We start from the raw sequence: 17850 nt of genomic DNA, 5'->3' as shown, positions 1-17850 counted from the left end.
GTCTCTACAACTTGATTGGAGTCCACCTGTGCCCAATTCAATTGATTGGACATGATTTTGAGAGAAACACACCTTTCTATACAAGGTCCCACAGTTGACAATGCATGTCAGAGCAGCTTCACCAACATGAAGTCCAAGGAACTGTCTGTAGAACTCCGAGATAGAATTGTGAGGAGGCATAGATCTGGGAAAGGGTATAAAACAATTTCTAGTGCTGAACGTTCCCAAGAGTAAGCTCCATCATCAGGAAATGGAAAGAATATGGAACTACCCAGATGCTTCCAAGAACTGGCCATCCGACCAAGTTGAGCAACCAGGCAAGAAGGACCTTGGCCAGGGAGGTGACCAAGAACCCAATGACCACTCTGATCGAACTACAAAGTTCCTGAGAAGATGGAAGAATCTGCTGGAAGCGCAATAGTTTCTGAAGCACTTCACAAATCTAGGCTTTATGGGAGACGAGAGTGGCCAGATGGAAGCCGCTCCTGAGAAAAAGCCACATGACATCACGTGTGGAGTTTGCAAAAAGGCACATGAAAGACTGAAAGTATGAGGCAAACGATTCTGTGATCCACGAAGATGAAAATTGACCTCTTTGGCCTGAATACGAAGTGCTACGTCTGACGGAAACCGAGCACAGCTCATCACCCTTCTAACACAATCCCTACTGTGAAGCATAGTGGTGGCAGCATCATGCTATGGGGATGTTTTTCAGCAGCAGGGACTCATGGGAGACTTGCAAGGATAGAAAGAACAATTGATGGAGCCAAATACAGGCAAATCCTTTCGGAGAACCTGCTTCAGAGTGCAAAAGACCTGAGACTGTGGTGAAAATTTAAGTTCCAACAGGACAATGACCCCAAGTATACAGCCAAAGCAACACTGGAATTGCTTCAGAACAAGAACGTGAAAGTCCCTGAATGATCCAGCCAAAGCCCTGACTTGAATCCTCTTGAGAATCTGTAGAAAATCTGTGGAAAGACATGAAGATCACTGTTCACCAACACTCCCCATCCAACTTGACAGAGCTTGAGCAAATCTGCAAGGAAGAATGGAATAAACTCCCCAAATCCAGATGCGCAAAGCTGATACAGACATACCCAAGAAGACTTGAAGCTGTAATCACTGCCAAAGGCACTTCTATGAAGTATTGACTCAGGGGGTTGAATACTTATGTAAATTAGATATATCAGAATTTCATTTTAAATTGTTTCGTAAAAAAAATTATTTTTAAAAATTCCACTTTGACATTATGGGGTATGATATGTAGATCAGTACCAAAAACCTTAATAAAATCAGTTTCTTTTAATTCAGGCTGTAACAACAAAATGTGAAAAAACATCAAAGGGTGTGAATACTGTACTTTCTGAAGGCATTGTATGTCACAGGTTATTTGTAATGAAGTGGTGTTGCGGTTATGAAAAAAGGATCCCAGGGAGTCACATCCAACACATAAGGAACCCTTAGTTAGATATTTCATTTGTAAGTGTGGTTAGTCAGGCCTCCTCCCCTTTTGTAAAAGGGACAGGAAAATACGTTGTGTGTGTGTGTTTAACAGGTTCTATCGCCTTTGAAATTCCCCATCCATCAATCGTTCCCATCCTCCGTCCATTTGAATCGTTTTTCCAAACCTTTTTCCCATCCTGCACCTCCCCACAGATCAAATTATACACACTAGGGCATGCCCGTACTATATATATATCTAAAATTATATCCCCCCCCTCTATTTACATGAAATGGTTTGGTCCATTCGCAAAGCCAAAGCGAACGGCTTGCGAGTACGGTGGCAATCCCCCCCCTCTATTTACATGAAATGGTTTGGTCCATTCGCAAAGCCAAAGCGAACGGCTTGCGAGTACGGTGACAATCCCCCCCCCTCTATTTACATGAAATGGTTTGGTCCAAAGCGAACGGCTTGCGAGTACGGTGACAACCCCCCCCCCTCTATTTACATGAAATGGTTTGGTCCAAAGCGAACGGCTTGCGGAGTTTGGTAAAGAAATCGCCATAGCTCGGTAACTACTTCTCCGATTAATATGAAACCTTGAAAAGGCACATCCTCGGGTCCCCAGCAATATACCTGGCAAGTTTAAAGTATATCAGACCCGTGGTTGTCGAGAAACAGCGGTCACAGACAAACACACAGACAAACACACAGACAAACACACACACACACAGAGATTACTGGAATTATAGATAGATAATGCAACGTCTTACAGAACACACATTACAGAACCATATTGCAAAGTAATTCCTGTGCTGGGGCATAAACCACCAACGCACCAACGCTGCAGTGCCACAGAGACTGACCCTCTGAAAGGCCACGGGGAAAGCCGCATGCGAGCACCAGGTGCATGACCGACCCTCCGAAAAACTATGTGATGCGCGCACCAAGTAAGGGTCAAAGAGTGTGGAGTGACCAATGGGGACCTTGCTTCCAGAAGCCCCACTTCAGAGAGTGCTGCGGCAACCTTTTCCCCCTTGAAACCACACTTCACCCAGGGCCGATAAAAGCTGGAGAACACCAGAGCTGAGCGCTGATTCGCACACCATGGAACTGGATGGGGAGCGAGACTGCTTGCTTGTTAGTGGAGCGAGACTGCTCGCCTGCCCGTTAAGGAACGAAATTGCCCTGCTTGCCTGCTCGTGCTGCAGGTCGGGGCAAGAAAAGTTATGCTGAGGCGAGACAGGTTGGGCTGGGGTGAGGGCGATAGCGAGAACAGCAGCACGGCGTCCTTGGCGGGCAACGGCTCCATACTGACTTACACGATCTTTTATTCCTATCTCTAAGACCACCTAATTAGTCTAGTCTACTTGAGACACACAGATAACCTGAAAGAGTTATCAACGTTTAACCTCCGTCCTGGCTGGGCGAGGTACTGATACGCACCTCACACATTTTCTTGTAGAGCTTACATCGCATCTGCTACACCTCTCCCAACACACCACTGTATTCACTTCCTTCCACTTTGGACCAACACAAACCCACCTGCTTGCTTGACTTGAGGCCACACCCAAGCCTCATACTTTTCTCTTTCTCTCTTTCTCGACTTTCCCAGTAGGATTGTGGCATGCCTGTCCTGTGCATAGTTAAGCAAGATTGTTTAAGGTCAAATTTATGTACTTAAAGGATAATTGCTTTACTTTGTGACGCTGCACTTGTAAATACAGTCAGATCCCAACATTCACAGGGGATACTTTCCTGGAAATGTTGCGAATGTTGAATCTGCGAATGTGGGGGCATTGTTCCAATGGAAAAAGGGGGGATAGGTTCCCGGCAGTTCATTTTTAATGGTTTCGTAAAAATTTTATTTAAAAAAATTAAACTTTGACATTATGGGGTAACAATATTAACAATATTAAGCTAAGATTTACCAGTTATCATCAATATTAACCTCAGATCCCCACCAATAGGTAAAAGGGGATAAACGACCAAGTACCAAGTAAGTCCATAGGTGGGTGGGAAATACCTTTTTGCACCCACGAAAAACAGCGTATAGTGGGACTCGTGACCGTAAATATAGAAGCAGATCGCATTTCATCAACCACCAATACGAGGAACCCACGGATGGTGGGACCGCTAAATGTCGGGGTCCGACTGTACTTGCCTTGTGAATTGTACCTGTAAGTATGGCCTTTATCGTTTAGTAAGCCGTTTCAGACCTACTCGATTTCCATTTTCCTTCATTAGTTTGACATAGTGTACGTAATAAATAGACGGTAAGTTGTGCCCCATTAATTTGCTACGCCAGAACAGCCAACACCCCACCAACGGTTTCGCAAGGTGCGACATTGAGAGTGCACATCCCCAGTTGAGATAACTATGTCACCAGGTAAGGTAAGGCGACGACGCTGATCCTGCTAGATCTGGTTGTCCCAAACCGGCGGCTGCTGGTTGCAGACTTATCCGTGACTCAGTGTCTTCAAGGTCGGAGGTCGAGTGGCGAGTCCAAGAAACCCCCTTGTGAACCTCACACTCGCTCCGGAACCCGTAACAGTATATTTTGACGCCTGTTTCTCTCAGATCTGGTTACACTGTAAGTTATTTTATCTCTCTGTAAATGTTCGCTGGGATTTCACATGGTTAACATCGTTGAGATTGTCATGGGTCTTGTTATCCCTCCACGAAATAAATAAATAAAAATGCCTGAACATGTTTTCATGGTGCTCAGCATGAAAATTTAATTGAGTGAAGATTTCCACTTTTACAGTATCTTGCCAATGCTAAATACGAGAGCAAGTTGAAAAGTAATGCCTCCTATTATTTTTTTCTCCAAAACAAGTAAAGATGTTCAAATGAAACAAAGACAAATACCAACTTCAATCTTTATTTTACCCTGAGGCATATTTATTTCTCAACATAATCACCACTATGGTCCACAAATTTCTATCAATGTTCAAGTATTTTTGTGATGCCAACACGATAGAACTGTGCATCCTGCCAACTTAACCAGCGCTTCACAGCGGCCATGACATCATAATTGTTAAGAAAAATGTTCTCCACGAAGGTGCCCCTTAAGTTTGGGGAAGATAAGTTGTTTTTTTTTGGTGGTACACGGGGTACTCCTTGACCTTCTCTTACTTTCAAGATTGTGATGGTGCACCCAACTCTCATCTCCAGTCAGTCATCCTACTGGAGATATGTAGCGCTTCACACTTCACAGCACTGACAACATCATGCTGGCCTCTGCCATCTTGACTAACATAGCATGGAGACATTGACTCAAAATCACCAAATTTCCTACTCGGTGGCAGGGAAAACTAATGGGTGGACTATGCTTTGTTTCAAAAATAATAGGAGGCATTACTTTTCAACATGCCCTCGTAAGATGATCTCACCTGTATTTCCAGTGTTTTCAGCATGATGTGCAGACTGGCATGTAGTTCTACTCCTCGCCTTCTGCAGTCGTGCTAAAGCCTCAGCTTCCATCATCAGGGCCTCTTCCATTCCAACCGTCTCCATACTGCTAGGACTACCAGAGAATGAACGACGACGTGAACGACGAGAGGATTGTTTTGATATCCTGCCACTCTCCATTACTATCTGCTTAGTTACAAATATCTTGCATAATTTACAGAATACCAGTGAAGCTTGAGAAAAGACTTCTATGAAGCATCAAGTCAAACGTCGAGACCTGCAAAGCAGAAAGGGGGGGGGGGGGGGGTGGGGGGAGGAGGGTGTTTAGGAGAACATCAACCATGCAAATATTCACTTACATTGCTGCAGCCTCCTGTAAACAATGAATAATAATAAAAAGGTACTCAAGAATACAGTTGGTAAGTAATAGGATTTTTAAGGTAACTCCATTCTAGTGTGTTCATGGCAGAGGCTTTGGGGAGGGAAGGGAGAGGAGGCGGGGGGACGGATGATAGGGAGGGCCAGGGAGGGCCAGGGAGGGAGTGGGTCCAAAGAGCATAAGTAACACATGGCATTGTACATGCCATCTTCCCACATCATCAAATCTGCAAGTTCACTCTCCACGTACCTCATGGATGGTTCACATAACACCCTGCCCACCCCCTAACATCATATTCCACATACCACCTGACATGAAATTGTACAAATAAATAAATAAAAAATCAAGGAATGATACACGCACAAGCACACACACGTAAGGTTAATTGCCAATGGAGTGTGGAATATTTAGGGAGTTTGCTAGGAATGTCCTTTGACAGCATAATAGTCACTAACTGTTAAGACTGCTAAGGTTTCACTGTGAAGTAAATCGATGAAAACGAAATCATACGTTGGACGGAATTGACTGAATAGCATTTTTTCCCTGGTAGGTGTGCGAACCAGCGTCTGATCATGTGCACCACCTGTGTGTGCAACCTAGCTACAAAAAATGCACATAATTCAAAATTGCATGAATATCAATATTTCTAAGCCTCTGAATGAATTGTCGAGAACGAGAGCTCTTAAATGAGGTATCATGCAGCATTATCCGTGCTGCAGTTATGATGTTTACAAGGTTCAGTTCAGACACAATCACACAATCTGCATATACGATACAATATACAACACAAGAAAGGCGTCATGAAGAGCACGGTACTTGCGAAATCCATCACTCCCCACCCCCCCCCCCTCCCCCCCCCCCCCCAAATGCCATGAATACATCAACTTGTCCATTTCATTAAGATTAAAATTAACAATCTTAATCAATGCTCTGGTCAATCAGATGAAAATTGAAGATTTGAGAAGTTTTACCTTGAGTTGACCTTTGACCTCAAAAATAGTTTGTTTGGTTTTCCAATTCAGTGATGCACTATGTAATTGCTCTTTAATTTTCAGGTTAATCAGATGAAAATTGATGATTTTAGAAGTATGACCTTAAGTTGACCCTTAGACCTCAAAATTAGTTGGTTTGGTTTTCCAATTCAGTGATGCACTATGTAATTGCTCTTTAATTTTTAAGTTAATAGGATGAAAATTGATGATTTTTCACATGAAATACATAATACATATACATATACATATACACACAGGTATTCCTCTATTTACGTGCAGCATGCGTTCCTGGAAAGCAGGGTGTAAACCGAAAAGGCGTAAACCAAATGTGGGTTTTCCCATTAATGTAAATGTAAATATTAAAGGTGTCAAATGGCGTTAAACCAAATATCACAGGCATACATTGAAGTATTACCGGTACTTAATTCTTCCATGGCGTTAAAACGAAAAAGTGTAAAATGAATGGGTGTAAATAGAGGAATTTCGGTATATACAGTCACGTGAAAAAGTAAGTACACCCCATGTAAAGTTTTGACTTTTTCAACATACAGCTATTTGATCTTCATTTCAACAATATTGATAGATAAAGGTGATATAATATAACAAATATCATGAAACATTTACATTTTGTAGTCCATTGTATAATTTAAATAAACAAATGCAAATTTCGCATGTGGAAAAAGTAAGTACACCCTTGGCTCTAATAGGTGGTATTGCCCCCTTTGGCAGAAACAACCTCAAGTAGGCGTTTCTCATAACTGTCCACCAGTCTCTGCCATCGACTGGGAGAAATTTTTGCCCACTCCTCCATGCAGAATTCTTTCAGCTGTGCGATGTTTGAGGGGTTTCTTGCATGCACAGCTCGTTTCAAATCCCCCCACAACATCTCGATGTGTACCTAAAGTGCGTCCCTTGGAAGATTATTGGTGTTAATCTTTCATACCTGTATATAATACTCTGAGGTATATAATATAATGTGGAGCATCATTGCTTCGGATATCAAATCCTTCCTCTTCTCCAATGGCTTGATCTCTGATCATCAATTTGGTTTCAGACCAGGTCATTCTACTCTGGGCATGTTGCTTCCGCTGTCTCAACAATGGATGGAGGTCCTCAATGCCAAACAGGAAATCAGAGCTGTCTCACTTGCTCGGGTATTTTGAGCATTATATTATATACAGGGTATTTTGTGCCGCGAAATTTTGCGGCATAGTTCTTGAAGATTCCTACCTTGAGGCTTGTTTTCTCCCAGTGGTCGATTGTGGTCCTTCTACTCTCGTTCTCTCAGTCTTTTCCCAGTCTTTTCACCCCATACTTCCTTGTTTAAATTTTTAACTAAAAAAAACAAATAAATAAATAAATAACATTTCCTTCTTTTCGTTCGTTCTGCGACCAGGTGTTTCACCCCCATTTCACCCCCATTTTCACGCCATTCCCCAGATCTGTTTTGCCCTGTTCCTTTTGCTGACACCTTTTGCCCTGTTCACGTGACTCGTGGTTGTCCCTCTAGACCCTCTCCCCGTTGGTATTTTCGTGAATATTAGATTGTTCTTCACGGTTCTGTTTAAATATGTTTAAACTTTCCCCTGCAGTGTTTTATTCAGTGGTATATTACAACACGCTGTTTTTCTTCCTATTTAAAAGGCTTTTTTCAATTTCCTCTTCAACTCATTCCATTTCAAAAAAATATTCAATCTCTTATAATTCTTCCTCACAACATGCTCTAAATTCAAATTCATTCCACCCCTCCTCCATCGTTCTTAAACGGATCTCCAACTTGAAAATCACAATAAACCCAATTTGTTTATCAATGTTCGTCTTTCATTAATCATCCACTTTCTAAACTCCCCCCTTGCCCCTCCACCCCAAATCTTCCCCCTTGCCCCTCCCCTTCAAAACTCCCCCCTAGTCCTCCCCTTCAAATCTCCCCCCCTGCCATCCCTCTCCAATTCTCCCCCCTCCCACCTCCTTCTCAAAGCTGCCTCCTCCCCACTACATCTCCCTTCTATCTCATACCTCCACCTCCCCCAACCTTCTACTTTCCTCTGCCCCCCTCAGAGAACCCCTCACTGTGCCTCATCCCATCACCATCAAACCCTTCGTCCTCCTCATTCTTCCCTTTCTTGCAACTCTTCTGTATTCTGACACACTATAAACTGCTCTTCCTACCTCCCCCTCTCATCCTTCATCTGACCATACCCCTCCCCCTCCCCTATCCTGCACCCGATGCTCCCCCTCTCTCCTCACTAACGATATGGACCTCAAACATCCGGGGCCTTCACTCAAGCCTGATTGATCTCTCCATTCAGGTTGCTTCTGACAATCCAGACTTGATCTGCTTAACAGAAACTTTCCTCCTTCAAGATGTCTCTGATTCCTTAATATGTCTTCTTGGTTACTCCCTCCTCTGGTATGATAGACCTGAGCCTCGTCCTGGTGGTGGGGTTGCTATCTTTATCAAAAACTCTCTTCCTCACTCTCCTTGCACTGTCCTCTCTCCACCCGACCCACAGGAGTACCTCTGGCTACGGCTTCCTCTCCGCTCCCACCTTTTGTTCATATGTGTTCTGTACCGTCCTCCAAACAGTGATGACTCCTTTACATGTCGCTGTCTGACAACATGGACCAACTTCTATCAACTCATCCCAACTCTCTCTTCCTCATATGTGGCGACTGCAACTGTCATCATGCCAGCTGGCTGGGTGTGGGTTCCTCTCTCACCAGCCATGGCACCTCAGCAAAGGACTTCTGTGACTCATTGGGACCGACACAATCTGTCAATTTCCCGACCCGGATCTCAGTCAATGGAGTATCTTCTCTTCTAGACTTGGTTATGATAAACTTCCCTGCAAATGTCTGCTGCTCTTCTTTTGCTCCAATCGGTTCTTCTGATCATGTGCTTGTTAAAGTGGACATCTCTCTGGCCATTCTCCGAGAGCGTCCTCAGCGCCGACGAGTCTGGCATTTCACTCAGGCTGACTGGCACGGTCTGCAAGCAGCCATCAATCATCTGGAATGGTCTCCATCTCTACTGCTTCTGACATCAATTCTTCCTGGGAATTCTTCCAAAGAAAACTGCTCTCTCTCATGCACAGATTTATCCCATCTCGTCTTCAGTTGTCTTACCCTTCCTCCTGTCCATGGTACACTGAATCGTGTGGTAAGGCAGTTGCCCTGTTAAAAAACAACTTGCCTTTGCCTCTTGGAAGGCAAATCCAACTGAAGGCAATCTCAGTTCCTTCCACCAAGCTCGGAACAAGTGTGTGTCTACCCTCAGGAGTGCCAGGAAGCACTATCTCTCCACACTCAAGAATGAACTCTCAAACCTGTCTCCTTCCTCCAAATCCTGGTGGCGTCTGGTTAAATCCGTTTCTGGTGTTTGTTCCCCCTCCATCCCCTCCCTTACCTCAAACTCCACAGCTGACTCCGCACATGAAAAAGCCGAATGCCTCAACTCTGTGTTTGCCTCAAAATCTTGTGTCCCAAACCCATCTCTCTCTGTTCCCACCTTACCCAGTAGAACCCAACTGCTCCTGGACTCTGTGTCCTTCTCTCCTGACAAAGTGGAGAGGTTTTTGTCAAACCTCGACTCTGATTCTGCAACTGGACCAGACGGCATCAGCCCACGGGTCCGAAAATCCTGCTCTGCCACTCTATCTCACCCTTTCTCTGTTCTTTTCACCCTCTCTTTTGCTCAAGGTCACCTGCCAGCATCTTGGAAATCAGCAAACATTACCGCTTTACACAAAAAAGGTGCAGAAACAGATCCTTGCAACGACAGACCAATCAGCCTGCTCCCAATTATCAGCAAAGTCATGGAATCCATCATTGTTTCGGATATCAAATCCTTCCTCTTCTCCAATGGCTTGATCTCCGATCATCAATTTGGATTCAGACCCGGTCATTCTACTCTGGACATGTTGCTTCGGCAATGGATGGAGGTCCTCAATGCCAAACAGGCAATCAGAGCTGTCTCCCTTGGCATATCACGTGCCTTCGATACGGTCTGGCACCCTGCTCTGCTCACCAAACTCTCCTCCTATGGCATCCATGGAAATCTCCATGCATGGCTTGCGGACTTCCTCTCTGGTCGTTGTCAACGTGTGGCCCTGAATGAATTTCTCTCATCTCCCCTTCCTGTTCTGGCTGGAGTTCCCCAAGGTAGTGTTCTGGGCCATGTGCTTTTTCTGGTCTTCATCAATGATCTCTCCGACTCTCTGGAAAATCCTCTCTATCTCTTTGCTGATGACTCCACTCTCTGCCGCTCCATTCCTCATCCCTCAGATCGGCAGTCTGCAGCCTCCTCACTCTCTTCAGACCTGGACAAAATCACAGACTGGTCAAACCAGTGGAACATGTCTTTCAATCCTGACAAATCTCACACTCTTACTATGTCTCTCCGAAAAGACCGACTGGAAAACCCTCCCAACTACTTTCTCAACAATCCTCTCCAAGAAGTTCTGTCGCTCAAGCTTTTGGGTCTCACTATCCGCCATGATCTTTCTTGGGAAAACCCCATTTCCAAGCTGGCCTCCAAAGCCAGTCGCCGACTGGGCATCATCCGTCGTGCGAAGTCTTTCCTTGGCACACCAGAGATCCTCACCACATACAAGGCTTTCATCCGCAGCTCAATGGAATACTGTTCCCCCCTCTGGGCCAGTGCTCCTGCCTCACACCTAGCTCGACTTCACGCTGTTGAAACCAAAGCTTTCAGAATCATTGGAATCTCCTTCGATGAAGCTAACTCCGAGGGCCTTTCACTCACTCGCCGCAGGTAGGTTGGTGGTCTTTCTGTCTTCTACTGACTCCTCTCCGGGCTTGCTCCCCCAGCTCTCTCTGTGCTCTGTCCCCCAAATATTCCTACAGGTCGCACAAGATCTGCCAGCAACCCTCTTATGGTTAAACTGCCAAAATATGGGCTCTCTGCTCACCTTCACTCTTTTATTCCCCTTTTTCCCACCTCTGGAACAAACTCCCCCACTCCCTTCAATCCCACTCCTCCCTCCAGGTCTTTAAAACAGCTGTTCACCACCATCTCTTATCTTCCGCCATCCAAAACTTTGATCTTTTCTACCCCTGCTAATTCACCCCAAATACACTTTTTCGAAATTCCAACTTCTTTCCTGGAAGTCCTTGCAGTGTCCATATGTTTTATACCTCTCCCACCTCCCCCCAAGCCCTCTCCCTCCCAAAGTTCTCTTGATGTCCCTGCTCTCAAATGTTGTTTGTGTCCTTCCCCCTCTCCCCATCTTGTCTACCGCTCCCCTTATTTTGTGTTTTATGTGTTGGTTTGTGTCGGTCTGACTTTTTGTGCGATTAATGTTCGCTCTTTCACGAGCTTCGATCTTGTATACAAAAAAAAAAAAAAAAGTTACATATTTCATGCGTCCCACAATGTTTATTACATATCCAACATTTCATTTAAAAATGTTTTAAAATGTGCCAGTAAATGCATTTTTCAGTATTTGACCTTCTGACTGATTCTGACTGATGGATGGACAAAGACAGACAGAGACTATAATATCCCCCGTTTGTTTTTTTTCCCAAAAAGCATGGGGATAATAATTTCAATGACTGGTGTTCATCAAGTCACACCTGAAATTACTGGAAAAAAAGATGTAGGAACAAGTTAGAAAAAAAAACCTTTTAGTCACAATTCACGATTGCGATACATCGTGGTATGTATTGCAGTTTATCTGTATCGCAGTCGACTACAATACAAAAAAAATTCAGCAATAACCATCTCTCGTAAGTATAAGGCAGTGTAAAGATGTGACAAGTGTTAGTACTTGAAGTTAGAGTTCAAGCTCATGTTTAAAAATAGACGTTTCTGCCACTTTGCTTGCAGACAAGATGGGAGAACGTGGGAAATACATGATGTCACAGCGTATATTCTTAAAGTATGGATGTGCGCGGCGTGAACACCAATCCACATTGCCATCCCCATATGCTCCCCTCTAACCTGAAGTGGTGGAACAGACAATGTTTATAAATAACTACAACGATTCAGAGAAAAATGCAATGATTACACCCCATTGACATACAACCTAGCCAAAAGCTCAGAAGAATTGATAAACGACAAAGTTGTTATTCACGTGAAACCTTCAAGTTAAACCATTAGTTGTCAAATTACAAGAGAGGAGAACAAAATATGTGAACAAGGGCATCTCGGTCAGCATATGCAAATGAGAGAAAAGTTTCCAAAGCCGTTTTTTATCGAGCATGCCCTTGTGCAGCGTTTTCACAGAGATTACCACTTAGTACATTGGCATCGACTACATGTAGGCAAAGCAAGCGCATTTGTACAAGATCACATTCACAAATAATAGCAGTAGAATAATATATTTGAATTTATGGGTATTTTTTTGGCAAAGTTCATTCAGTCATTGTGACGTTTCAGGAAACAACAAACGGTCTTAGCAAGAAGGGCAAAACACACAATGGGTGAGCAGCACTGTGTGCGATGTTTTCAAACCGGCATCATCGTCCAATATATTAAGAATAAAGTTTGTTTGTACGTTTCTTTGTTTGTTTGTTCATTTATGTATTCGGACCCTGCAAGAACCAGTGCAACCAAACTTTGCATGGCCCCCACTTTCATCCAGAGGAAAGTCAAGAACTGTTTGGATAAAAAGAAATTTACCCCAAATAAAACCATTTAAATGGCCTTCAGGCCTCGATCAGGTCTTTCGCTTATACACTTGCTTGGGTTTTTATTCCGGGAGCGATTGAGTAATATGTATTGTGCGGATCGTATGTCGAGGTCGTCTATAGCGATTTTGTGGTAACGACACAAATTTAATTATTATGGTGTTTACACGTGTGCCTGTTATTAAAAAGATGGGCTTTACACAGGTGTGTTACAACACTTCCATTTTCAGTCCTCAAGTGAGTATCTTTTCATTGAATTTCCCCAGGCAACGCCGGCTAGTTCCAAATAAAGAGACTGTACGAACACCAACACCTCACACGCAACATATGATTATTTTCACAAATCATCAAGAACAGCCTTTCAAAACATGCTTTTTCACTCTGTTAAGGAACCCTCTCCTGTAACATCATTTAAAATATCAAGATGCTTTTAGTCACATTCCAGTGAATATGCAGAACGACACTCGGTAGAGAGCATACCTCCACCAGGCTGAACAGTTTACAGTTTTGTGTTCCACTGATAGGCCGGACCAAGATCCAGACCTGAACCAAAATCGAATCGGCTTGTTCTTGTCACCAAACCAACTCCACCAGATTTTGTTATAATCCATCCACAACGTTTTGAGATAACGTGTTATATATCGTTTTTGGCCCTATCTCTCAATTAGGCTAACCCCCGCTCTAGCAGGGAAAATGGCCTTAAAATGCATGTTGTTGTTTGTTGTTGCCCTATCTCTCAATTGTTAAGAATAACTTACCAAATCTTCACCAAAAAAATCAATTCGTCCGTGTCACACACCCGACCTGTCCACCAAATTTCATTTGAATCTGTCCAGAACTTTTTCAGATATCTTGTTCACAGACAGACAAACGTACAAACTGACAGGGGTGAAAACATAATCTCTGCCCACCTTTGTTAGTGAAGACACATCTATATATACATAGATGTCAAGATGCTTTTGGTCACATTCCAGTGGCTATCAAGTCTGCATCGATAGTCCAAACACCATATGGAGCTATAAATGAACTCTTGGCACTTTCAGTCTTGGGCCAACGGTCTGATTTTCTTCCAGATGACCTTCATTCCTTTCTCGACGGTACATCGCCAAGTCTCTCTTGGCCATCCAACCCTCCTCTTCCCGCCAGGTGCCCAGCAATTTGCTCTTTTCGGTATATCTTGACCCTACCTGTGCACCACGTGATCAAGCCATCTCCACATCCTAATTTTGATCTCCTCTATGATGTTTTTCCTCCCTGTTAACCTTTCAACGTCTTTCATACCAGCCATGTCAGGACAGAAGAGACTCAAGATTTTTCTAATGGCTGCTTTAGATGAAAGACTCCAGTTTGCATGATATTTATTTGGTGATTTTCCAAGATTCACATCCAAATGGGACTGACTTCACATTGCTGTCATAGGTCCTCAGCTTCGTTTTGGTCTTGCACTTCAACTTCCACATTTCCTTGCGCCTCCTGAACGCACCCCTTGCCTTTTCTATTCCATTGTATGCAGTACGTCTGTATCTCCTCCTCCTGTTATGGTAACCATGGATCGCAGATATGTAAACTTGTCATGCACTCCAATTGGTGAATTGTTGTCCATGTTGTTCTTGTTGGTGTATGTACCATGCAAGTCCATGCTTTCTGTTTTGGCTGTTAATTTCCAGCCCCACTTACATCGCATACTCTTGTAACCTATTTACTCTCTCCCACTTGCCATGGGAAGATTGTGACATCAGGAAGATCTCATCTGCAAAACAGAGTCCATCTCGCTGTTGGATATGGTTCATCACAGGAATCCCATTCCTTCCCTGCTCAGCTGTTTTATGCAACACTCCATCCAACCCCACTAAAAATAGTGTAACCTTGTCTGACCCCTGTAGCAACTTCAACTTTGGATGACAATTTATTGTTGCAAGTTACCAATCTGTACAAATGTATCTGGAACGTACTACAAAAGGAGGAAAAGAAAAAGAGCATCTCATGATCATAAGAAAAATGGTAATTGTAACAGAAGTAAACCAGAACACCACTCGTTAGAGAGCATACATCCACGAGGCTGAACAGTTTACATTTTGTATCCACTGATGGGTCGGATCTGGAATAGGACCTGAACCAAAATCGAATTGACTTGTTCTCGTCACCAACTTTTTGATATATCGTGCTATTTATCATTTTTGGCCCCATATCTCAATGGTGAAGAATCACTTTTTAAAATTCTCAGATCCAGATCCGGATCTGGAAATCCGGCAGCAGTCATTGGTCCATGTCACACACACAACCTCACATCCAAATTTCATCTGAATCAGTCCACAACTTTTAGATATCCTGCTCACAAAAAGACAGGGGTGAAAAGATAACCTCTATCCACCTCTGGTGGTGGAGGTAAACATTATCTACCATGTGACTTAACTCAACAAATTGGATACATACAACAGTGTTACTCATACTTTAGCGAATTGTGAAACAGAAGTCATCATTTGTTCATGGTGCCGGCGATAGCTCGGCTGCTCTTCGCGAAGGACAATGTGGGATCTTTAACGTCCACAAACTAACTAATGTTGGCAGACCAGACTGGACGCCCAGTTGAACGTCCATCCTTTAACGAATCACCCTGCCTGTGAAACACCGGGATGACAGTTTATAGCTGGGCCAAGATTCAAACCCAGGCTAGACATCTTAGAGGTGAGTTTGACACCATTATGCTGTGGCAACTCTATTGACAGCGTGTCATCGTTAGATGTTCTTTTGTGGCAGAAGCACATCCTGAAGCCTTAAATATAGGGCAAACGTCACCACTCTTGCTGCAGTAGCTTGGACTGGCAGGATAGCATCGAGGTATGTGCCCTTGGTGTTTCAGAGTCAGGGCGACATCAATGTGTGCACGCACCACCCTTCGTATTCTATAGTTGTACACACAAATCGTATTCCCTTCTCTATTCTCAGTGTCCAATCTGCCAGCATTAGTCGGTGGATGTTAAAGATCCCACAGCATCTTTCGCAAAGAGGAGGCCAGTCATCACTAACATCCTATGCCTGGGGTTGGCTTAGCGGTTCAGGCGGCTGGCTTAAGATCTTCGGGTCTTGAGTTCAAGTCACTGTCGTGCCGTTGAAATAACACCAGGTTGGTTGACTCAGCCCGTCATCCTTCCGAGGTCTGCAAAATGAGTACCAACTTGCTGGTAACGGGGGCACTGCATCAGCGGCACAGCCACGCTTACAGGAAATGATGCAACCAGCAGCCACAGGAATACTGAACAAATTCCTGCCAAATCAGCTGAAGCCTGCCCAGCTGGTGGGTAAAAGGAATCTTGGACCAATAACGTTCGCCGGCTGACACCACCAATAGGGAATGTTGGGCTGTTCAAGTATGCGGTTGTGACCACGTGCGCGCATCTCCCTGCGTAAAAGAAGATCGCTGCACTACCTACCGTGCGTCATGACGTCATGATCCAAAAGCATTGATTTCTTGATGAAAACGAACTCAGAATCAAATTAGGTCATCACAGCAAGACATCTAAAGCAGGCTTGCTCTGGATAAACTATATAATGAAATAAAGGACCCACCGTAGAAATAAACACAATTAAAGCGAGTGATACGAACTGCCGCCGGCTTCAATTAGAATTACAGGTAGGCTACAGTATTACTACTATTACTATTAGGCCTATAAGTATAAAACATGGATCGCAAGTGGACCAGAATTGAAAATTATTAAAGTATTTCTGCACGAGCGGATAATATAAATAATGTTTTTAATATTAATCCACACACTTCACGTACTTCATGCAGTCGTCTGGCTGATAACTTACAAATATCACAACATGCCTCTACGATTCTATACACCGCACATAATCACTGCATTCACAAGGTGCCCCGGGGAAACAAAGCCGGTACGAAAACCGGCTCAGGGAGATAATACCATTAGCAATAGGTCAAAAAGCACCAAAATCCGGCAGCAGTGGGAAAGTGCGTCTCAAGAAGATCTCACCCAGGAAAGGAATTCCAGTGTCAATTCAAATGCCGGCCGCGAAGTTCACTCGAGCGACTCCAAAACAACTGCAATGGACGACTTCCTGAAGGAAAATTTCCTGTTTCGAGACATCCGTCTCTTGGACTCGACTCTCGAGCCCGCCTGGTACGCTCCGCCCACACGTAGCCAGCCCTGTACGCTCCGCCCATACGTAGCCAGTCCTGTACGCTCCGCCCACACAGAGCCAGCCCGTTACGCTCCGCCCACACGTAGCACTGATCCCGCCCAGTACGCTCCGCCCACACGGAGCTAGTCCAGTACGCTACGTCCACACGTCAACCCGTCGATGACGAACAAACAGGAAACAGCGTTCCCAAAATGAAACTTTTCCTTTGAACTGGAAACGATTTAGGAATTGGGCTGGTCGGATGGGTTTGAGGTACGCACACTCGCCTGATCGAAACTGTCGACACTGGGTTCGAATCCCGACCCAGCTGTAAACTGTCATCCTGATGCTTCGCAGGCAGGGTGATTGATTCATCGATGTGTGTGACGTCCCTCGGATGGACGTTAAACTGAGCGTCCCATGTGCCGACATTAGTTGGTGGACGTTAAAGATCCCACGGTGTCCTTCACGAAGAGTATGCGAGCTATCACCGATACCCTGAACCTGAACAAATTACAAACTAAACTTAGTTTAACCCTAAACTTAGTCGAACGTCAGGCCTGGCCAGCCGGTTCGTGAAAGACTTGGGGGAAGCCAAGCTTCCCTCGACTAACCCCACAATAACGTGGGAAAATAATTGTTCTCGTTAAATAAGAATACAGTAATTAACTGCGGATGAAGAAGAGTAAGTCAACCCACCTTTTGTTAACAGCATGACAGGGGCTCAAACTCAAGACCCGAAGATCTTAAATCAGCCACTTTAACCATGAAGCCAACACCGGGCTTATTTTCCTGTATTACGAACATAAATAAAGTTATTTTCTTTTGAGTTA

The 17850-nt window shown here is 44.2% G+C and overlaps 1 protein-coding gene across 4 annotated transcripts in view; it reads right to left on the bottom strand.

The window, feature by feature from the left end:
• LOC137416603 (phosphatidylinositol 4-phosphate 3-kinase C2 domain-containing subunit alpha) overlaps window positions 1-17035 on the bottom strand; it is a 146874-nt gene extending 129839 nt beyond the window's left edge. For 2 of the 4 annotated variants that reach the window (XR_013621791.1, XM_078769814.1), the window contains exons 1-2: window positions 16870-16996; window positions 4840-5135 (exon numbers count right to left, since the gene is read on the bottom strand). Coding sequence is in view for 3 of the 4 variants with exons in the window: in XM_078769814.1 (XP_078625940.1) it covers window positions 4840-5038 (199 nt within the window). In the remaining variant the exon portion in view is untranslated. Of the gene's footprint in view, window positions 1-4839; window positions 5136-16869 lie in introns of all 4 variants that reach the window. The other 2 variants (XM_078769816.1, XM_078769815.1) reach the window with 2 other exon arrangements.
• Window positions 17036-17850: the final 815 nt, after the last annotated feature.

This window comes from Myxine glutinosa, chromosome 1 (assembly GCF_964187855.1).
Source record: "Myxine glutinosa chromosome 1, kmMyxGlut1.1, whole genome shotgun sequence".
Classification (NCBI taxonomy): domain Eukaryota; kingdom Metazoa; phylum Chordata; class Myxini; order Myxiniformes; family Myxinidae; genus Myxine; species Myxine glutinosa.
Note: the sequence above shows the minus strand (reverse complement) of the source record. Positions and strands in the feature narration are given on the sequence as shown.